The 24,354-nt window shown below is 48.9% G+C and overlaps 1 protein-coding gene across 1 annotated transcript in view; it reads left to right on the plus strand.

The window, feature by feature from the left end:
• Positions 1-24,354, plus strand: part of LOC147710431 (ER degradation-enhancing alpha-mannosidase-like protein 3) — a 353,737-nt gene that overhangs the window by 213,461 nt on the left and 115,922 nt on the right. The window contains exons 16-18 of the mRNA XM_086921118.1: positions 3,806-3,911; positions 4,467-4,655; positions 4,736-4,901. Of these exons, the coding sequence (XP_086777244.1) occupies positions 3,806-3,911; positions 4,467-4,655; positions 4,736-4,901 (461 nt within the window). The remainder of the gene's footprint in view (positions 1-3,805; positions 3,912-4,466; positions 4,656-4,735; positions 4,902-24,354) is intronic.

Here is a 24,354-nt window from a genome sequence, read left to right on the forward strand (position 1 = left end):
TCCGTGCCCCACTTCCATTTTCACAGGTGTGGATGTTATTAACCCCATTCTGAATGCGGTGCTGAAAAAGTCTTTAGTCACCTCTATGGTGCCTTTATGCTGGAAGAGAGCCAAAACCGTCCCTCTATTGAAACAAAATAATATTTGTGCATCTAGATTCTCTAAGCAATTATAGGCCAGTCTCCCTCCTTCCTGCGCCTTCTACGCTAGCTGAAAAAATTGTGAATCATCAGCTCTCTAATTATTTAGAGGTCAATAGTGTAAGAAAGTCACCCTTTTTTTGAATGATTGCCACCCACCGTTTGCTAAACTGCTGATGTGCTTTGACTGAGTGTGCCATGGATTCCTGCCAAACATGTACCCAGGGCCCATGTTCTTTCCCTAAAACTGCACTGAAAACTAACCCCAATTGGCACTCTTTGGCCACAGGTGAGTCCCTTGTAAAAGGTACCACAGCTACCAAGGGGTGCAGTACTTATTGTGCCATCCTTGGGGCCCCTGTACCTTTACACACACACTACCTTTTGCAGTCTGCGTGTTTTTGTGCAGAACAAGTGAAGAGTCGACATGGCACGCATCCCTGTGTGCCATGCCTATAAACCACTGCCCTGGCATAGGTCAGCCACCCCTTTAGCTGGGTGCACTATACCAGTGGTGAGGTTACAGGTGCATGAGCCCTGTACCTGTATCCCTACAGTGTCTAAGCCAATTCTTAGACCTTGTAAGTGCAGTACTGCTGGGAGTTTGTGATTAAGTACTCCACAGCACCATGATGGCTTTATTGAAAACTGAGAAGTTTGATATCAAACTTCTCAGTGCATTACAACGACACTGATGCCACTGTGGGATTTCATGAGGAATGCACTCAGAGGGCATCTTAAAGATGCCCCCTGAAAAACGACCTAACACTAGTGTCCAGGCTGAGTTGCTGCTCGCCAGCTACCACCACCAGACATGTTTCTGGACTCCTGGGTTGACAGCTTGCTACTCTCTGGGTCTGAAACAATGCACATCCTTGGACGAAGTGCCAAGCCTCCTCCCCCAAGATGGGCAGAGTCCACGAAGGGGAAGCTTCAAAGCTTTACTGCCTTCGTGTGCTTCCCCAGGCCTGTTTCGGCTTTTAGTAACTGCCCCCCCCGGTTCTGACCCACACTTTTGTCTTGAGAATCGGCAGGAGAACCAATTGAGGAAGAGAGTTGTGCCCATCTTTTTCCAGCCCTACCCCTCAGGTGGGGGAGGCGAGGTGAAGCACAACTCTCTCAGACCCTGCCATCTTGCAGATGGGGGACCCTAGCCTCCTAGCCAACCAGAGTGAGGCATATGACCCCCCTCCCACCAGAGGGTGACATAATAGGGGGTGTACCCACCCCAAGGAAGGGACCCATTGGTCCCAACCTTTACCTACCTGTAACTCCCCTAAATCTAATATTTAGTGCAGCCCTGAGCCTTGCCTCCTCAGCCAAGAATCGACTAAGAAGAAAAGAAGAAGGACCGAAGAAGCCGTGCCTAAGAAGATGAGGACGCCCACTGACTTGGCCCCAGCCCTACCCACCTGACCCCTCCTCGAACCTGCGGAAGCGAAATCCCGGTGTGTCCTGCAGCCAGCAACCTAAAGAACACCGAGGACCTACCCAGCCTTCCACAAGAAAGACTTTGTCTCCTGTGAGCACCGGATTTGCTCACCCACAGACTCTGGCTCCAGCCAAATCCGCAAGTCTGCACCCGAAGCCCATGGCCCGAGTTTGAGTGGCCCAACATCACGAGGAAGTCTCCCTGGTGATCCTGACCTGAGATCTGGTGATCTCTGACCTGCCCTGAATCTCCAAGCGAAGCCTGCAGCCTCTTTCTGGAAGATCCCCGCCCAACTGCAACCTGAGCTCTTACGAAAACCTGACACCTAAAGAACCCCTACACCCGAAGTCCCACCGCCTTGGGTGGCCCAACCAACGATGCCCAGCATCCCCAGGCATCCCAACTCACCTCTCCAACCAGTGGTCACCTCCAGAAGGTCTTCGTCCCCGAGCCTGCAGTCTTCGTTGAAACCGGAGAATCCCCATTGAAATCAACAGGGCACCTGACACCAAACCAGCACCCTGCACTCAGCCGCCCTTACGCCGCTGCGGGTGTACTTTGGGTGCTAAAACGGACTCTCCTTTGCCCTGAGCTACACCCCAGGAGCTTTGCTCCCACAACCTTGTGGCCTGCTTGTGATCAGCCACCAACCGGAGGCCACCTATCCCCCATTGGATAATATTGGGCCTCAGCACTCTGCACCGGGCCACCCTAGTGCCGTTGAGGGTGTTTTGAAAGTGCATCCTTGGCCTTGGGGGAACCCTGGTTCTAACCCCAGAATACCAACTTCCACAACAAAGTACTTAACTGTTTACCAATAACTTCATTTCACTCCATAGTAATACATTGTTTTTCTTGAAAAATGTTCTGTGTGGAGTTGGTTTTGGTATTGAACTTTAAGAAAACTGCAAAAAACTAAAAATTGCTTACTTACCTTTTCTCTAGGAAATGTCCCAGTGTGATATCTGAGTGTATCGCACTGAGTAGAAAAAGTAATCTAAAAAGTAGTCTGCAAAGTAATTCAAAGTAATCTAACCATAATTTGCACTGTATTGAAACCATTTACAAACCTATAACAAAGTCCTTTTCATTCAGCTTCTTGTATTGTTCAACCTGCCTTGAAAATTATCCTATACACTTATCTGTGCCAGGCTTGCTTGGTTCTAGGAAATAAATACAACTAAATAATATCTTTTATACAAATCAAATTGGTCTGACTTCAGTCTTTGAGTGTGTGATATAATTTGCTGATTGAGTGTGTACAACAAATGCTTAACACTACCCTCTAATAAAGCCTTACTGCTCACCCACACTACTACAAATAGAGTAAGGTGATATCTACTTTTACCTCTGCCTACCTTTGGGGTTCCACTGGACTCTGTGCACACTATACCTCATTTTGGTATAGTATTTACAGAGCCAGCTTCCTACAAATAGGCTTCTTCATCCGAGTCAGGATTAAGACCTAAGTATAGTACTGAGACGGCCTTGTTCGGGCCTTGTATCTTATAAAAAGTACCATCTGTGCTGGCGGCAGGGGAGTCCTTGTATTGTTGGACCTGTAGGCAGCTTTCAACATGGTCCCACATTCCAAGCTGCTTGCACTTCCTTGAGATTGGCATCAGATATAATGCCTGGAAATGGCTTGAGGATAGGTGTCAAGAAGTCTGGTTACTTTCGTATTCCTCTGCTAGCCGATCGGTTTGGTTGGCGTCTCTAAGGGCTCAACACTTAGCCCCACTATTTTTAATATCTATAATCTATAATCTTGCTGCAAAGACTGCACAACAAGCTATATGCAGGGTACAGACTGCAGTGTGTCTGAACTTTATGCAATGATAGGTGATCAAATAGGGGACATATAACTCATATCTTATTTGGGTGGGTCTCACACTTTGCTTTCAGTTTCTTATGCTCTCCACTACTGAATATTAGAAGCCTTTTAACATGGTTATTATGGGAAAGCTGTAAAAAACAGAGTTATACTGAAGCTGGTTAATCCAGGGTCACTGTCCTGAAGTGGATAAAACTAGGTGTATTGCCCTGTACCGGAGTAACCCATGTAGCACTTTGTTGCTGACTGAACCAGGTCTATTTACACTGGGCTACTCTGAAGCTGGCTGACTATTATTTATTACACTGAAGCTGGATGAGCAGCATTGCACGGAGGACAGTTTTGCTGGATTTGGTATGCTGTATCTGAACACTAAAATCTATGTACATTTTTCCTCAGTGGGATTGAGCTGCCTCTGCATGACACTGGAATTGAGCCCCTGGAAATCCTGAAAAGTATGGGCCTGACACTCATTCCGCTGGTTGACGGCGGCATTGCACGAAGGGTACGTTTATGGTCAAGGGATCACTTGGGTGTATGTCTAGGTTGTGTCACCTGGAAGGTCAAGCCTTCCTCATTTTCACCAGCATTTATGGCTCTGCAACTTGTAAATGTAATGCATAAATGAGACTGAGAAACTGTCAGATCAGTGACAAATGGCATAACATTTTTAGCCATATATATTGTTACTGGCAGTTTGTACTCTAATAGGAATTTCTGGTGGATTCCTGAGGACATTAGCACTTGGAATTGCTGAGTTGTTGGTTTATCCCAACTTTGGTTTGTTTTCCTTTTCCTTTATTTAATCTTCTACATTGGTTCATGTCTGAGCCTCCGCATCTCAATTGTTCTGCCTGTTAATTCACAGGTTTAGGAACAACTTTCTCTTTCATTTGAAGTTCATTTTGGATTCTATAAAACAGAATGGTTCCTTGTGATGTCTGAACAAACAGTTATGCAAAGGCAACAAGGACTTTTCACATCAGCTGCACTAAGCTATTGCTGCAATTGGGTCACTGCAACTCGCGTCACTTGTTTACCTGTCATATTTTGTTTTCAGAATGATGGCTCATCACTGGGCCTACTGAGTCTGAAGTTCATTGCCGGTTTGGCAGAAGCACGAGAAGTTGAGAAGAAAGTGCTCATTCCACTAGCTGTCCAGATCATCTCTCCCCCTTTTTTGGGAAGTACAGTAGTGACTGCTGGGCCGGCACAGTTTGGCTTGGATCTCACCAAACAGGAGCATGGGGTAGGTTTATAGTTCTACTGCTTCATTTGCAAGTTATCAGAGGGTCCATCTCTAAAGTGCTAACACTTGTCTTCCTGCAGGTAAAAGGGAGCTTGGCAAAAAGTATTCCTTATCCAGCTTGTTCGGAGATCCTAAATGTTGAGGAAGTACGAGGAAAGATTGTACTGGCCCAGAGAGGAGACTGCATGTTTGTTGCAAAGGCCAGGAATTTGCAGAAAGCCGGCGCGAATGGCATAATATTCATAGGTAATATAAAACACAGTGGTCATTTCATATATTCATCTAAATCCAGCATGTTTTTCTTTGTTACTTTGTGCTTTCACAGGAACTCTCTATTTAATACCAAGAATCCTAGTAATACTACTTGTAAGCAATGAAATCACTATAGAGATCATTTAGAGTTTGGCGGGATTAGAGAACTACTGATTTGATTGCATTTGGAACAACTTCCATCAATCAAAGGTGGCTATCTGTCCACCACACTTTTGCCACCTTTTATGCCTCAGGATGGCACTTCTCCTGAGGCATATTGTCCCTGGTCAGCTATGTGAGAATCTGTGGTCCTGGTCAGGGAAAAATAATAATGCCCATGGACAGGGAAAGACTGCCTGCATGGCAGGGCCATCATTTTCTTTTTCTCATTAACTTAGGGGGCTTTGTTATGAAAAGCAAAAGACAATGACAAACAGGCCAGATCAACATGGCTGCTCCCTCAACATTCAGCTTTTCCTAAAATGCATTTATGATCCAGCGGAGGCATGTTGTGCATAGAATCGTGAGATCTCCACTAGGCAGGTGAGGATCATGATATGTGATAGACTGTTCTTCATGCAAAACTTAAATGCCCCCTGAATCTCTACACAATAACGGGAGTGGCAAAAAACAAAACAGCACAAATTAGCTACTGAAGAACTTCATGACCGGTAAATGATTTTTACTTGCAGTGTCTTGATTCTGAGTTGAGGATCAAACTTGGTGAATGTTTCAATCTCAAAATACAGTAATATTCTATAGCAGTGGCTTCCAAACTTTTGACTCATGTGGACCCCCATTGAGTCACCACTGGAAGCCGGGGACCCCCAAGCAATTTGTAGGATTTAAAATTCAAACATTAAAACATTAACTCCCCCCAAAAAACATGTGTTCACACAAAACAAATACTCAAATTAGTAAGTATTTTAGGGGCATATTTACAAGCCCCTATCACCATGAGAACATCACTTTTTGGGGCGTTCTCGTGGCGTCAGGCGCTCTGTTTTATTTACAAGGCAACATTTAGCCACTTAACATGGCTTAACTCGGGCTTGTAAATAACACCACCTTTTACCCTATGCTTAGCGTGAAAGGGATGGGCAGTGGGTGTTGCGGTGGGCGATCCACCGCAACACCCATTGATTTTGACACTGCCCCCTATTAACAAGGGCAGATTAAATGGGAGGCAGCGCCAAAATTAAGACCAGGGAAAACCTGGTCTTAACTTGGCGAAACAAGGAGAAAAGCTTTAATTCTCCTCGTTTTTGCGAAACACCTTCAATTGTGTATGGTCAGGAAGGTGACCCTTCCTGCACACAACAATTTAAAAGAAAAATTGCATTATGTAACTTCCATGTGTGCTGCATTAAGCAGCACATATAGAAGTAACAAAACAGCATTTCAAAATTGTTTATGCGCAGGAGGGGGGACCTTACTGTTCATAAGCATAATTCCTCTGCATGCAGACTTCCTTGCACCATGGTGCAAGGGAGCCTGCGTTGGCGTCACAAAGTTAAGTGTAGAGTGCGCACAGATAAAACACAGGGCTGCATCATATTCTTGTAAATATAGGTGCAGCCCTGCGTTTCTGAAGTTGGGGAGCATGTTGTTAAGCCAAGGAGGCTAACTACACTCCCTGCTATTTCTGTTGTATTTTATTTTGAAAGAATTTGCAAAAAATGAAGAAAGTTAATGGGAAGGTTTGTGCTGCATCTCCTTTTAATAGTTGGTTTTATTTCGCAGTACGAGGCTCCTGCTCCTGCCAGGGCCAGACTGGAAACCCAAAGCAGCCCTGGAAGAGGTTTTTAGACCAGTCCCATATGGTGCAGACCAAGTGCAGTGAGTGAGCCTGGCCACTACAAAGGGGGCTTTGGGATGCCCCCCATCACCCCCCAAAAAAACATTTAGGAAACAATGGCCCAGTCTACAACACAGCTGTCATTACACATTGAATTGTATTAGCTTTTAAAGAATAGTAAAATAAGTCCTTACTATGCACCAGAATACTACAATCCTTTTTGGGGCTCTTCAATGATACCCTCACTATCACCCTCCAACAGTGCTTCTCAGCTCTCCATAGCCCCTCTGTCACACATATTCAATTTTTTATAGCATCTTTCATACCATCGTAGGATGTCAAGCACTTTACATCACACACATATAGAGACAGTGAATCATGTAAATCAGTGTATAGAAAAAGTCATATAAGGCAAAGAGGACTACAAGGTGTTGAATGCACGTCATTCATACTGGTAGGCATTTTTAAATAGTGCGTGGTCTGGAAAAGAACAAACTCAGGATTCAGAACATTACACAGTGGTTAGCATTGACTTTAACAACAAAATATATTTCCACCCAAATAAACCTTTTTAGCAGCATCAGGATAAGGGGAAAACCATGTCACTAACTTGTACCTTGCAGTTTGCAAGCAGCTCCTTGGTGACAGTTTATAGGTCACAGTGCTAGATTACGATTGTCACTTATGAACTGCACAGTAACAAAATAATCTGTTTTTAAAAAGCATTATACATGTTCTTTCAGTAGGCATATTAGCCCTCTGTGCTACATTAGATAATTCAAAGCTGCCACTGGACAAAACTCTCATCTCTCTCCAGCAGGTACATGAATCACTGGTGTTATCTTGACACTTGTATTGTTGTTTGAAAACTGCTAATTATACAAGATACTTTGCAGGGCTTTTAAAACTGCTGCCTGCGGACCCCCTGGGAATGTGTCACGGACCCCTGGGGGTCCGCAGACCCCAGTTTAGGAAACACTGTTCTATAGCAGTAAGCAGAGACCGAAGGGTGCAGATTTGCCAGGTTGCACTGGCTACCATTTGACAGTTAACTTGTGTGATAGGGCTCTCATAGCATGTAGTTCATTGGAGTCCTAGTGGGAGCTTCAATGTTTCAGACAGATTTTCCGAGCAGTGATAGCTTAATGTGGTGTGGAGTCTGGCAGTTGTTTGTTTTGTATTCAGGCACCACTGCAAAATCGTTTCCGTTAACCACCTATGAGGAGGACCCAATTTCTCTTGAACTAATTGGGGTTGTCCTTTTATACCCTTCAACGTCTCCTATAGACTTCCTGATGCTCCAGGTTCCGGCATTATTTGGCTTAACATATTTTGTTTATGTGTTCTGATGGATACTTCAAAGTCACACATTCCTTACCTTTAGAGTATCCCGCAGACGCCAGATTTCATCCAGAAAGCTTTCACATCAGTGCTATGCATGCTGGTAGGTGGTGCAGTGTGACTCTGCAGTGACTCCGTTCTACCCTGGAAGTGACAGAGCGAAGCTGCATACATATACCAGTTCTGCGCCCTGACGTCCGTTCCTTGCTTTCCCAGCTTTCAAATGCAGATCTGAAGCACTGGTCCTCTTTTTCTTGTTGATTGACAAGTTTTTTCTCAAAACATTTAAAAATTGTGCGAGGGAACTATGGCCCCTCTGAAAACTACAGGATTTAAACATTCTTGTGTCTATCAAAAACAAATGTCAGTGACAGACCTGCACCAAGTATGCCTTTGGTGTTTGGGCTCAAGACTTTACTCTAAGTTGTGTGAGGAATGGGCTCTCATGAACAGGAAGCCAATCTGGAACTGTAAAACAAAGCTGTATGTCACTGAACATCAGAAGAAACCATGCAAGTCCTCTTCACAGTCAAAGCCTTCTGGTAAGTCAAAGTTTAAATCAAAACAGAAACACAGAAAGGCCAAGCGGGACTCGTCTCCATCCCACCATTCTCTATCTTCAGAGAAATCATGAAAGCATCAATGTGCCACTCAGTCTTGCGCCCCATATCCCATTGAAATCCCAATTCCACTTTTGGTCCAGAAGCACCCAAGTTCCCTAGGTCATCAGCAATCTGAAACAAATAGATGTCTTTAGAGAAGCTCATTCCCTCTAGATTGCTTTCGAACCCCAAGGATCTGCTGGGGCCTCCCGTTGGGTATTACCCACAGATCTGTCCTGTGCGCCCTCTGTGCCTCATGAACCCGCCTGTGGTTCCGCACCGACCCTACTGCTGATGTCCACTCTGGCCTCTAAATCTCCCCAAGTCCCATCGAGGTTGATGCTGGCCTGCTTGCCCAGATGCCACCAGCACAAGTGGAGGACCCTTTAAAAATTTTCTTGGCCGACTCCAAGCTGAACTCATCTTGGCCATGACCGAGGTCTCATCTCGATTTCACACTAGTGCAGCCTGTCCCCACACATAATAATGCCTCTATCATGAAGCCGCCATCAGGTGCTCCATCAGCTCTTTTGCTTCGACTCAGTTTAAAGCCAACTGCCACTTGGGGATCACAATGGGGATGATTTTTCCCCACAACATAATAACGGCTGCCTATACATAGACTTATAAGAAGTCAGTCTGTAAGGGGCTCAAGGTGGGGGAGGGACTACTGGTCCATCAAAGGAGCTGTGGTTCAGTCGAAGAGCCAGATCTTTAGGTCCTTCCTGAGTTGAGGAAGTGACTGTGATTGCTGAGGTGACGATGCAGGGTGTTTGCTGCAAGCTTGGGGGAGGATTTTCCTCCGGCTATGGTCTTGCGGATACGTGAGTCTGTATTCAGGGCCAGTTGGGTGGAGCGGAGGTCTCGTCTGGGTACGTGGAATGCGAGGCGGTGGTTGAGGTACGCAGGTCCTGCCCCATGTACGGCTTTTAGGCGTATGTGAGGAGCTTGAAGGTGATTCTATTGTTGACTGGGAGCCACTGGAGTTTTCTCAGGTGGTCGGTGATTTGGCTGCGACGGTGGATATTGAGGATGAGTCTGGCCTAGGCGTTCTTAATGTTCTACAGTTTCTTGAGGACTTTCTGGGTAATGCGTGCGTAAAGTGCATTGCCATAGTCTATTCTGCTGTTGATTAATGCGTGGGTGACCATCTTTCTAGACTCTGTGGGGATCCTTTTGAAGATCTCTTGGAGCAGGGGTACTGTGTGGAAGCAGCATGATGAGACGGCGGTTCATGGTGAGCGAGGAGTCCAGGATAATGCTGAGGTTCTGCGTGTGGTCTGTGGACTCCAAGTGCTGCGGGCTACCAGGAGTCGTCCCAGGCAGAGGAGGTGGAGTCCATGCTGAGGACTTTGGTCTTTTATGAGTTGAACTTGAGGCAGCTGTTCTTCATCCAGGTGGGGACAGCTTTCATCCCGTCATGATGTTGTTCTTGGCAACTGTGGGTTTGTTGGTGAGGGAGAGAATCAGCTGGGTGTCGTCGGCGTAGGAGACTATGTTGAGTTTGTGGTTCCTGACGATGGCTGCAAGCAGGGCTATGTAGATGTTGAAAAGAGTAGGGCTCAGGGAGGAGTCCTGAGGCACTCTGCAGCTGGTCTCGCTGGGTTCCCAGAAGAACAGAAGTAGTCTGACTCTGTGTTTGGCTGGTGAGAAAGGAGCAGATCCATTCCAGGGCATTGTCACGAATCAGATGCCGGCGTGGTAGAGTCTTGTACATAGGGTGCAGTGAGAGATGGTATCGAAGGTGGCCAAGAGCTCCAAGAGGATGGGGGCTGCAGATGTCGTCTGTGGTGTCGAGAAGGGCGGTCTCGGTGCTGAGGTTGCTTTGGAAGCCGGATTGGGAGAGCTCCAGGATGTGGTTCGCTTTGATGAACTCGGAAAGTTGGGTGTTGATGGCCTTCTGGATGACCTTGGCTGGGAAGAGGAATAGGGAGATGGGTCTGAAGTTCTTGAGTAGATTTCGGGCCAGGCTGCCAGTAGAAGGAAGTGCTTCCTTTGTTGTGGTGATTAGATGCTTAGTTAAAAGAATGTATTTACAAACGTTTTGCAGACTGGGCAGGCCACATCCCAGCCATTACTATTGTTTATTGAAGTCCTAACTGGCACAATGGGCACCTGGTCTAAGACTTGTCCTTGCACACCAGTGAACAGACAAGTAGCCAGACACCACAGACCGGCGCCACGTGACCCTGATTTTTTGACTCAACACTCTACTCCAGAGTCTGGTGAATACTAATTCTGCCTTTTGACAGATCTCACCTATTTGGTGAAAAGGCTGATTGTGCACTGGAATGCTTCAAGAAGAGCTGGGTCACATACGCCGATGATACCCAGTTGGCGGTGGCTCTTAACGGGGACTCTGACCAACTGGCATCGAACTTTGCGGATGGTTTGAGGGCTGTTGCTAGTTGGCTCACGGCCAACTGTTTACAACTCAACGCCCTCAAAACTGAGGTGATGGTGCTGGGGAAACATCCGGATCTGTGGGGTGCTAGCTGGTGGCCTAAGGAGCTGGGACCTCCTCCAAAACCTGTCTCCGAACTCAAAAATCTTGGCGTCTGGTTGGATTCCAAACTAACCTTCTCGTTCCACACTAAGAAGGTGGCAACCATGTGCTTCGGCATTTTGCGTGGTTTGAGGCCTATCCTCAAATTTTTTGATGCCCCCACCCGCCAGATGGTGATCCAAGCTAGAGTATTATCGAGGCTCGATTACGCGAGCTCACTGTTCTTGGGCGCCAATCAGGCGGAAGTCCTGCGACTCCAACGGGTGCAGAATGCGGCAGCCAGGGCCCTGGTGGGCTTGCCGCGCTTCTGCTCAGCCCGTAGCACAATCTTCAATCTGCACTGGCTGCCAGTAATTAGACGCATAGAGTTCAAGGCCCTCTGCTTTGCGTTCAAAATTCTTAAATCTGACACCCCCGTCATCCTCCAGCACCTTCTGACTTCATACACCCCTTCGCGCAGCCTTCGTTCTGCCGGCCAAAATTTGGCACTTGTTCCTCGATTCCAGATTGGGTGGCCGCTCGTTTACGGTCTTGGCCTCCAAACTGTGGAACGCACTTCCTGTCTACATTCGCTCTTTGGATGACCTTCTGGCCTTCAGGAAAGCTGTCAAAACTTATTTCTTTCCTTTGTCTTATTAATCACTCCCTACTTTTTCTGTTTTGTTAGTTATGTTACCTTCTCCAGATACAGCGCCGGGACGCCCCTTTGCTGGGGCAGCTGTGCGCTCAAAAATCCAAATAACATAACATAACATATTTTTTGGGTCCTTCGACCCCTGTTGGACAGGTCCCTCAGCAATTTCAACCCTTTCAAAGTTACTCTAAGGTGCCAGGGCACTCCACCCCCACAGTAGTCAACCCAGTGCTTTTGAGTTGGGGACAGGGATCAGGCATGCACTGTTTAGGTACCCAGGTGCACATATTTCCCAGTCCATCCAAATCACTTTAGTTTTCCCTTAGTGGCACACAACCATGGTCCTTCAGATTGTTGGCCACTGCTATGCCCATCCATTTCTTTCCAACCCCCTGGCTCTTCTGTCAACATATGAGCAGATTTTAGAAGAACACCTATCCATCTTGTTACGGGGGTGCAAGCCAAAGGGGCTGTAGAAGGAGCACTGGATGTGGAAATCGGGATTGGTTGTTATTTCCACCATTTCCTCATATCGATAAAAGAAGATGGACTACATCCTTTTTCAAATCTTCGCCCTCTGAATTAATTCCTGTGGAAGGACAATTTCAGGATGCTCACACTTGCCCAGGTTCTGTCAACCCTGGAACTCGGCGATTGGACACTAGCCCTGGACCCTACAGGACACTTATATTCATGCACTCGTCCTAAAGTACAACAGATGTTACCTTCAGTTCAAGGTAGGACAGGAGCATTTTCAGTTTGCGGTGCTCCCATTTGGCCTTACCAGTTTGCTTCAGGTGTTCACAACAGATATGGTGGTAGTCGCTGCACATCTAAATAGGTTGGGACTCCAGTTTTCTCCTACCTAGGCAACTGGCCATTGAAGGCGGGTGCACTACTTTCAGTTGTTGACCACTTCCAGATGACAGCGAACCTCTTGACATTTCTGGGGTTCATGATTAATGTGCCGAAGCCACACCTGACTACTTTCATAGTAGCCATCATTAATACGGTGCAGTTCAGGGCCTTTCTTCCATCACGATGAGTCCAGAAAATTCAGGCTACAATCCCGATTTTACAGCTTTGGTCCTGGGTCTCAGTGAGAGTGGGTCTGATTTTCCCCAAGAGAGACTCTGCTCCTCACCACACCTCTCTGGAGAAGGTGCAGTAGTGGAGCCATACCTGCAGGTCGCGCTCTCTTTCTACTGAGGAGCTGATTCCGTTGTTGGTTCCATTGCAACTTGATTTCCTAGTATGCAGGTAACATTACAGCAGGTCGAAACTTTGAGAGGCCATGCTGTGCATCTTTGTCATGCTACCGCCTCCCTCCTGCACGCCTTTGGGCCCCAAGGATCTGCTGAAGCCTCCACTTGAGTTACCACCAGCTGGTTTATCCTTGGTGCGGTCTATGCCTCTTGTACCCACTTCGTGTTCCACACTGGCATCATTACCAACTTCGGGTTCAGCATCGAACTGTATGCCAAATCCATGGATTCCTGCACTGGAAAAAGAGTTGCATCCCATTGAAGGTCTCTGACTCCGAGCTGAATTCATGTCTACCTTGACTGTGCCCAGATCCAGATCGGAGAGTTGACAGTGGGCAACCCAGTATACCCTTGAGGGTTTGGGCAAAAAGTATGATAGGGTGAAGATACCTTCAAGGGATTTTAGTAAAACAAGAATTTTGGAATCACTTAAGGAATGAAATCGTTTGGGCTTAGTGATTTGAGCCCACTAGTGCTGGTTATGCAACAACAGAGATTTACATATATTCAAAACTGTCACTTGTGATTGATCAGAAAAAGAAGAGAGCAAAAAGGGATTGAAAGACGGGTGTATATTTATAAAAAGTATTTAATCTTTTATCAAATCAAGTTAAAATGTCGGGTACAAGATGAAAAACAATGACGCAGAAGGGAAAATACATTAATCTACACAGCCCTTACTACATCAATTGCTCAAGCTTATCTACCTATCACAGAATTAAACATTCAATGGTAGATAAAGCCACAGTCGACGTTTCGGTCTCTATTCTTTCGTGTGAGAGACCATCCTCAGGACATGGATTTCATATCTTGAGTACCCTAGAAACGATAACAGATTAATAATTAAAATATTGTCTCTATCCATTGAAGGGATAATCTACATAATATATATATAACCATGCGTAATATCACCAATGACATCCATAGATCCTTAGATGATGGTGATGCATGCATACTTATCCTACTTGACCTATGCTGCATTTGACTCTAAAAACCACACAGCATTGCTGGAATCCTTGAAGTTCTGTTCCGGTATAAATGGCACTGTTTTAAAATGGTTCACTTCTTACCTCCAACACCGAGCACAAGTCAAAATCAAGTCTTGCCTCTCACAATCCACACCGGTCTCTCTTGTAGTACCAGAGGGCTCAATTCTCTCCCAGTCACTGTTCAATCTCTTCATGGAACCCCTTTCCATCATCTTGAAGCAAGCTGGAATCAAATTCCACCTCTATGCCGATGACACACAACTATATTATAAAATTAAATCGCCTAGTGACATTCGACATCTCAGTGTCACATTGCGTAATATTCAATCGTGGTTTAACGCCAACCATCTAATATTCAAACCCTGCAAAACAGAAATTATCTTGTTCACCCCCAAAAATAGCCACCTCCCCATCAAAGACTGGGTCGCCGACCTGAAGGCTCTAAACTGTACTCTCACTCTCTCAAATTCAGCTAAATCCCTAGGATTCACCCTGGATAAAGACCTGTCAATGAAGGAACCCATCAAAAACTCAGCCAAAGGAGCAATTTACTCACTAAAACACCTAAAAAAATCAAACCGTTCATTCCCTCGGATGATTTCAAAAGGGTCGTTCAATTTCTAGTCCTCTCCAAACTGGACTACTGGATTGCGATCCTCAAAGGGACCCTGAAACCACACCTCGCTCCCCTCAAATCAGTTCTTAAAATGGCATCCAGGCTCATCACAGATATCAAACAGTATGATCACATCATGCCTGCACTTAAGAGCCTTCAATGGCTTCCTATAGAAGGAAGATGCAATTTCAAGACTGCCTGTATCACCCACAAAGCCATTCACTCCCATCCCCGGAATATTTAGATAACAAACTCATCAAAGCAGGAAGTACCAGATCACTGAAAAGCTCCTACACACTTCTTCTCGTCCCTCCCAAACTAAAAAAGAAATCTACCCAGTCTTGCTCATTATTGGGTAATGCCACCAGCATATGGAACTCTCTCTTGATAGACTTACGATAGAACCCCTCTTTCACTTGCTTCTGAAGAGACCTAAAACGCCATCTCCTCAACAAATACTGGAACACCTGAGCAATCGCTGGACCTCAGTCACATAAGTCTCTCTTTTAACCCGTTAATCTGTTAGCTGTTTTTATTTCTGTTGCTGCCTCCATCTACCTTGAAGGTAGTCCTCTCACTGGACCCAAATGGGCTACTTGCCTTTTAAATAGTTACCGCCCTCAAGACATAGCTGCTGTGCGTATACATTTTGTATTCCATCCACTTGGCCAAATATTTCCTTGTGTATTTACTGTTTGTTGATACTTGGTCCGAGTTTGTTGTGTGTCATTTACGAAGTGACTGGATTATTACCTGGCTCTTGACTCTGTAAAGCGCTCTGATACCCCGGGTCTAGCTAGCACTAAATAAAACTTCTATAAATAAATAAATTAAATGCCAGCTGCCTTATTGGAAGGTAATCACACAAACTTTAGGACATGGTTGGCTTCCTTGGTCCAAACCATTTCGAATGGCCAGGATGCAGCCAAGTTAGTCATCCGCTCAGGTTTAGGCATTCCCGATTTTCTAGGAAGGGCTGTTTGGACGAATGTGGTGTTCTGTTGCCACACATGGATGAAATCCAAAGGCTGGTCAGGGTATGTTCATGTGTTCTTAATGGACATGCTGTTTAACACCTGTTTGGCAAAAAGTTGGACTTGGCCCTTGAGAGTGTTAAGGAGAGCTGATCTAAGGAGCGCTCCTTAGGTCTTTCGGCACAAGTTTGGCAATCCGCCCATCAGTTTCTCCCTTTTCTGGGATAAGCGGTGGGCCTTGGCATACCAGCAGCAAGCCCCACCGCTGCACAACCAGCCTCCCAATCCTTTCAAGGTCGGGGCTGTAGGCCCCACAGAACAGACCATTATCCAGTATTTGGGTGTCTTTCATAGATTCACATGCCTGAATCATTCCCCGTCGCCGAGACGGGAGCCTCCGGTACATAAAAAAGTAATGTCCTAAGGACATACATAGAGAATATAGGCCGAAGGGCCTCCCCTTTTGGGGCCTTTCCACGTCCTTATGTAAAAGGACCGAACTCTCATCGTTAGCCAATCAGCTCCGACCTCCCTCTAGAACCTTCCCGGGAGGAGCCTCAGTCCCTCAGATTTTCTACCGCACGTTGTGCTAGGGAGTCTCCAACCTGAGCTCTTCAGGTTTTCCAAAATTCGAAGTCTCAAACTTCGCCGAAGTTCACTTTGTACGGAAGGGATTTTTATCCTATCATCGACTACATGTCGGAATCTAATAAGAAAGCTTCGTCCATGGCGGACTCACAGAAGAAAGCCCTTCTAAGGGCCTGTTCCTCCTGCGGCAAGCAGCGGATTCAAGCGGAGGACAAGCACGACCGGTGCTTATATTGCCTGTACCCTGACCACGTCACTGACAAGTGTAGGGTGTGTAGAGCCTTCCCAAAGAAGACGGTTAAGGAAAGGGAAACTCGCCTTCGCGAATGGCTCGACAGGCTTAAGGTCCGAGACACTCTGGAATCTTCCGAGGGTAGTGTCTCCGCGACCTCCAAAGTCTCCAAGAAGAGACCCAGGGTGCAGTCCCCTGGAGAGACAGACACTCCTCCTAAGAAGGCGCACAGGAAGCCTTCGGAGGCACGCTCCACCACCTCCTCCGTGTCTGTTAAGGATGGCCAGAGGTTCAAGAAGCCCGCTCCATCTACTAAGCGGACCACCTCAGTCACGACCACGGTGTCGACCACTACGGCCTCATCGCCCTCCGCGACGGCCACGACAACCACCACTGCGTCCTCAGGCGCACCGGTCTCCTCGACCATTCCTCTGAAACCTTCATCCAGTACGAAGGCGGCCTCTTCGTCACCTAAGAGGTCTAAATCTACAGGTACGCCTTCGCCGAAAACACCTCATACCGAAGGCTCGTCACCTAAAACGTCGAAGTCAAGTTCGTCTCCTAAAACGTCGAAGTCAAGTTCAAAAAGCACACCTTCGACAAAGATATCTCAAGCCCAAGGCCCTGCCATCAGTAAGGCGGCGAAACCCTTATCCCCGCAAAATTTGATGCCATTGACCCTGACGGAGGTGCCCAAATCACCAACACACACGGCGGGGGCGCCATCTTCACGCACGTCGTCGGAAGAGACCCCGGCGCCATCTTGGAAAGAATCGAGATTGGTCGAAGTCTCTATTCACTCGATTCCAACGCCCTCGGTTCGCCCAACGGTGGAGTTGGCACCCGAGCAAGAACAGGAAACACTCCAGAGTGAGGAGTCAGACGAGGAACAGGAGGTTCACGAAGAACACCAGGACGCCCACGAGATCCGGGACGAAGTTATGTATCAAGGCAGCTCCCCGAACGTCGACACGGTGAACACCCCGATGATCTGTTTGCCACTGTCTCTGGTCAACGATTTGAAATCCCTGGTGCAGGACTATAAACAACGGTTCCCGGACGCCGACAGCGGTACCCAGGTACCGGTCACCCAAGCGCAACCATCGGCCTCGCACCCTTCCGCTCCCCGGGCCCGTCCTCGGAGCCAACTCCGACCGCAAACCCAGGCGGAGGACTCATCGGAAAGCGAGGAGGATGAGACGGACTTAGAGGAAGGCGAGGTGCAAGACGTCGCCTCGGACCACAGAGACGACGATGCCGATGCTGCGTCATCACACCATTCGTCTACCCCGGCATCCCCGCGACCGCGCCACTCTGAAGCGGCGGACGTGGGAGGTTTCCACAAACTGGTGGACAGAGCTGCAAGGAGGTTTCACATGGCAGTGGAATCCGCGGAAACGGAATGCTTCCTCCATGATTTCAAGGAGCACACCCAGAAATCGGCCAAGTCTATTCCTCTTATAGACTTTCTATGGGAACAGGGCAAGAAGCTGATGCTCACGCCTGCTTCGGTGCCTGCGGTGGTTCCGCGCCTAGACAAAAAATATAAGGCCCCGAACTCCGCACCTGCCTGCCTGACCGGCCACCCCAAACCGGACTCGGTTGTCACTCAGGCGGCCCAAAAACAATCCCGCAACCCCTCATCGCCGCTGTCCGCGCCCCCGGACAAGGAAGGAAGGAAGCTGGACACCATAGGCAAGAGGTTCTCTACCACATCCGCCATGTCCATCAAGGTGGCAAATTCCATCGCCCTCCTTGGCCGCTACAACCGCCAGCTATGGGAAGACATAGCTCCCTATCTGCAAAGCCTGCCAGCCGCGGTCCAGGACGAGGTGAAAGCTCTTCTAGCGGAAGGACAAAACTCCGCGGCAGAAATTATCGACTGCGCCATCGACGCAGCCATGACGGGATTCCGCCAGTTGGCCGGGGCTGCCGTGCTCCGCCGCCAAGGCTGGCTCAAAGCGACGTCTTTTCGGCAGGAGGTCCAATCTAAGGTGCTGGATATGCCGTTCGATGGTCAATTCCTCTTTGGGGAGAAGATAGACGAGGCACTCCAGGCCATCAAAAAGGACACCGACACGGCGAGGGCTCTGGGCTCCCTCCAGTCCCGGAACCAATCCTTTCGGGGGGGCCGCTCCAGAGGTCAGTACTCCTACAGAGGTTCCTACCAAAATCGGTCGTCCTATTCCTACGGCAACAGGAACCAGCCCCAGCAAAAACAACAGTCCCGACAGTCATCCTATGGGAGATCGTCCTTCAGAGGCAAATCCGCCAAGAAGGGCACTGGCGGCCGCCAGTGACCATTTACTCCAGCCAGTCCCACCACCGTCTCAATCCTTTCGAATTGGGGGAAAACTGACCCACTTCCTCCACAATTGGCAAAAAATCACTACGGATCGGTGGGTACTACAAATAATTCAATTTGGACATTCCCTCGAACTGGTCAACACCCCTCCCAACACCCCTCCGCTGAAGCGTGCTCACATACACCTGCACCTCCTTCTCCAGGAAGTCTCCGCCATGTTGGTCAAAGGAGCCATCGAAAGAGTCCCGAAGTCCCAGAAGGGGAAGGGTTTTTATTCCCACTTCTTCCTGGTCCAACAGAAAGGGGACAAGTGGAGGCCGATCTTAGACCTCCGGGCGCTCAACGCCTTCCTGCGGAGTCAATCCTTCCGGATGGTCACAATCCAGGAGATCCTAGGAGCACTGGAAAGAGGAGACTCGATGGCCTCCCTGGACTTACAGGACGCCTACTACCATATCCCCATCCTCGTCAGGCACAGGAAGTACCTACGGTTCGAAATAGCGGGCAGACATTACCAGTTCAAGGTCTTGCCGTTTGGCCTCAAGTCTGCCCCACGTATCTTCACGAAGTGCTTGGCGCCAGTGGCAGCCTTCCTGCGACAAAGGGGTCACCAGGTGTTCCCCTACCTGGACGACTGGCTGGTGAAGGCTCCTTCCCCGGAGGACGCGCTGGCTTCCTTCAACGCCTGCAGCGCTCTTTTCCAACAGCTGGGTCTGACGATCAACCTCAAAAAATCATGCTCTACTCCGTCAACGAGGATCACCTTCCTAGGGGCGACCCTGGACACGAAGCGCGCGAAGGCTTTCCCCTCAGAGGACAGGATCAGCAAAATACTGTCTCTGGCCGCGGCGGTGGCCGAGAAGCCTCGCATCAAGGTCCGGACGTTCACCTCCTTGCTAGGGATGATGTCTTCATGCATTCTCCTCGTACCGCACTGCAGGCTCCGCATGCGCCCCCTGCAGGAGGCGTTGGCGAGACAATGGAAACAGAGTTCCGGCTCATTCGACGACATTATCACAATCACACCGGCCATCATAAAGGCCCTCCTGTGGTGGAGAAACCGGACACACCTGACGGCCGGCTTGCAGTTCCTCCTGCCGCCGGCACCACTGGTCATCACGACCGATGCCTCACTGGAAGGCTGGGGCGCAGTACTGTTGGACCTTCGAGTCAGCGGCAAATGGGACGCCCAGGAGAAACAACTACACATCAACCTCCTGGAACTGAGAGCAGTGTATCTGGCTCTACAGGCCTTCCTGCCACGTATCGGCACTTCCCCTGTGCTCGTCAAAACAGACAACACCACGACGATGCACTACCTGAACAAACAAGGGGGCACGCGATCTCTCTCTCTCTCACGAGAATCGCAAAAAATCTGGAACTGGTTGGTGGCGCACGGCCTCTCCCTCAAAGCGGAGTACGTTCCAGGGAAGGACAACACTATCGCAGACGCCCTCAGCAGGCAGACCTCTCTCTCCCACGAATGGGAGCTCAACGGCGACACGGTGGCCCACGTCTTCTCACAATGGGGCACCCCGAGGATCGATCTCTTCGCGACGGCAGGGAACGCCAAATGCCGAAGCTACGCAAGCTGGCATCCCCAACGGGGGTCGCTAGGAAATGCTTTTTCCATCGGCTGGTCCAGCGTGTTTGCGTACGCTTTTCCTCCGTTCCCGATGATACCGAGGCTCCTCCGGAAGATGAGGACGGAACCGTGCACGCTGATACTGATTGCTCCGTACTGGCCGAGACAACATTGGTTCTCGGATCTACTTCGCCTGTCCATCAGGCCCCCGATTCACCTGCGACAACACCCGAACCTCTTGACAATGTCCGGAGGCCAAGTACACCACCCGAACCTCCGTTCGCTCAACTTATCGGCCTGGCTCCTGAGCACCGAGAGTTCGGAGACCTAGATATACCGCAGGACTGCAGGGCGGTACTGGCCAAAGCGAGGGCGGGCAGCACGACCAAGACCTACTCGCTGAAGTGGAAGAGGTTCTGCTTGTGGTGTTCGGAACAAGACTTACACCCTCTCCGGGTCACCCCGGTACAGCTGCTACCGTACCTCCTACACCTGGCTCAATCGGGGCTGGCTCACGCCTCCATTAAGGTTCATCTGGCTGCGATTTCTAGGTTCACCAGGACCCCATCGGGACCCTCCCTCTGGTCCAGTCGACTGGTAAAGCAATTTCTGAAGGGGCTTTACAGATCCTTTCCGAGGCCTCGGAAAGTCCCTCCAACCTGGCAGTTGAACTTGGTGCTCAACCAACTCATGAAAACACCCATTCGAGCCCATACACCGGGCCTCGCTCAAGCATCTTTCCTGGAAAACGGCTCTCCTGCTAGCCCTGACGTCAGCCAGACGGGTCAGCGAACTTCAGGCGCTGTCCATTCAGGAACCGTATCTCCAATTCAGGCACGACCGAGTGGTACTCAGGCCCAACCCTAAATTCATTCCGAAAGTGCCGTCAGACTTTCATCTGAACGAACCAATTGTCCTCAAGTCGTTCTTTGCGGACCCTTCCACAGCAGCAGAAAGGGCGCTGCATTCCTTGGACCTTAAACGGTGTCTCAAATTCTACTTGGACAGGACCAAAGAAGTCAGGAAGTCTTCTCAACTCTTTGTAGCCTACAGCAACCCGCGCATGGGGTTGCCCTTGACAAAACAGAGCATCTCACGCTGGATTTCTTCAGCAATTGCTTTCTGCCATGATCAGGCCGGACGGCCTTTGACAGACCGAGTGGCTGCCCACTCGACCAGAGCGATGTCAACGTCAGCGGCGCTCTTCGCTGGAGTGACGATCCTGGACATCTGCAGAGCGGCGACATGGAAGTCCCCGCATACCTTTTCCAAGCACTACTGCCTGGACATCGAACTGCAGAAGGACGCTGCAGTGGGACAAGCGGTGCTGCGCCATCTCTTCCAATAAGGTGAGCCTTACCTCGTCCCGCCATCCAGGTATGCACATTCTTCATGGTTTTTTCTGCTATATGCATGACTGTATATTACCATGTTTCTCTCATGTTGTCTGTAATTTATGCAGGCCTGCTGGATGTGAGAATGTGCTTTACCACTATGCATGTATAACTGCTGGCTACTCTGATTCAGGCATGTGAATCTATGAAAGACACCCAAATACTGGATAAGAAATGCGTTACTTACCTGTAACAGCAGTTATCCAGTATTGGTGTCTTTCATAGATTCACATGCAACCCTCCCGCCTCCCCGGTAAGGACTCACATACCTCTATGTCGACATTGCGACACCCTAGCTGGGTGCGTACGAAAATCTGAGGGACTGAGGCTCCTCCCGGGAAGGTTCTAGAGGGAGGTCGGAGCTGATTGGCTAACGATGAGAGTTCGGTCCTTTTACATAAGGACGTGGAAAGGCCCCAAAAGGGGAGGCCCTTCGGCCTATATTCTCTATGTATGTCCTTAGGACATTACTTTTTTATGTACCGGAGGCTCCCGTCTCGGCGACGGGGAATGATTCAGGCATGTGAATCTATGAAAGACACCAATACTGGATAACTGCTGTTACAGGTAAGTAACGCATTTCTCATCGTGCATCCCAAGTACCAGCCGCTCCGGCAACAACCTCCAAACCTATTTAGTGCTCCCTTAGTGTGACACACAACCATCCAGCAGGAACCACTTCCTGTCTTGTGGTAGAGCATTACATCCGACAGGTAAGTCCTCCAAAATGTTCAATTGGCTACGCCCTGCCATTTCTTTTCGATCTGCCCCCCTTCCACCTACAAGACACTGACTTTCAGAAGGCCATCTGCTTAAGAGTCGGCACTTCCTGATGCAAAAAGGACAAAGGAGCCATAGATTGTTCCAGCCAAGGAAGTAGGAACTGGATGTTATTCCTATTACTAAGTTGTGCTGAAAACCAGAAGGGAGGCCTTTATCCTATATAAATTCTTTGCCCTCTCAATGCTTTCCTGCACAAGGACAATTTGACGATGCTTGCTTTAGCCCAGATTCTCTCTGCCTTTCATCCTGGAGACTGGATGGTGATGTTGGCTCTGCAGGATGCCTATTTTCATATCCCCGTCCTACAGGTTGTAGGAAGGTGGACATCTGACTATGGTTACCCCCAACTTTTTGCCTAGTGTTTAGATGGTTTTCGACTTAGTTGACCTGGGACCCTGCTATTCAGGACCCCAGGCCCTCTGCTCTCTCTGTTAACATGGACTCCATGTACTCTAGGTACATACCAATTGGAACATGGATCACCTTGTGAGCCTCTGTACAGTGTACCCTAGGTACCCAGGGCATAGGTGCATCCAAGGCCTACCAGGGGCCGCAGCACGTATTGTGCCACCCCTGGCCTGGCCTTACTATTTGACACAACTGGCTGGTAACACAGCTGGGGCAAAGTGGTGTAATCACCCTTTGCTGTAGATATAGTATACCTATATCTAACCCCAAAATGGACACATATACTCCAATAAGTCACTACTATGGCAGGCCTTATCAATCCTGAAGGCAGAGTGCTTGGAATTATGTGAGATGGTGCTCTAGCATGAGCTGAGCCTGTCTGCAGCTTTCGGAACCATGTCCTTATAACTGTTCCATGATAACGCTATACCATATACTCTTAAGTGCATTATAATCCTCGCGGTTATTGGTAACTTTGGCATAGCATTATCGAAACATGTTGTGTAAGGTGTCATACGCTTTGGAATAATACCCCCTCGCCAGTTCTGGCGACGGGGATAGCATTCCACCCTTCTAGAGGGATAGGACATGTATGTAACTGTACCCCGGTTAAAGTTAACCCGAGCCTCAGCATCACAAAATGGATGCTGCTGCCACAGACACAAGTCTGACCTCCTGCTGCTGGGAGTCCTTCCAGCGAGGGAGGCCTGGACAAAGGGTTTCCTGCCTGGGGAGGTGCCAGCACCACCCCAGACAGGACATTTTGTATCCAGATAGGCAGGGCTGAAAGGAATAAGAGATGCCTGGGGCACACAAGGTGTCCCTGTGCATACCCCGGTTCAAACCAGTTGCTGGGGCACTCCAGCCCCAGCTCTGGCGCGAAACCGGACAAAGGATAGGGGGTGTAACCACCCCCCTTCCTGGTCCCACCCATGGGAGGGACCTAGTCGCTAGTACAGCCCCCTTTAGCAGAATAAAGGTAGGAGCTGGTCCCATTCCAAATTAGATTATCCTGAACAACTTTACAAGAAGAAACTCTGGACTTCAACGTTCTGCTCCACAGAAGACTGAAGAAATCTCCATTGTGGCCAATGAGTGACCACCCTGCACAAGCAGGCACCATCAAGCGTCCTAGCGGTTAACTTTGTTGTCCTTCCTGCCGGAACCAGACCTCCGAGCTCGACGAGACCCGGACTCCCAGACCTCTCCGACCTCTACCCACATCTGCAGCACAGCTGAGACCTGTGGGTGCGACGAGACACGTGGGACCGGCCATCTTTGAAGAACTGCAGTTCGCTTCCAGCACGACCTCTGAGGCACCCTCGAGTGAGTGCTTTGGGGATTGAGAAGCCACAGCCCGAGCAGCTCCTGCACCGAAGACCAGCCCTCCAGCATCCACGAGATCTGCGTGGGATCCTTCTGCTTGA

This window comes from Lissotriton vulgaris, chromosome 5 (genome assembly GCF_964263255.1).
Source record: "Lissotriton vulgaris chromosome 5, aLisVul1.2, whole genome shotgun sequence".
NCBI classification, from domain to species: domain Eukaryota; kingdom Metazoa; phylum Chordata; class Amphibia; order Caudata; family Salamandridae; genus Lissotriton; species Lissotriton vulgaris.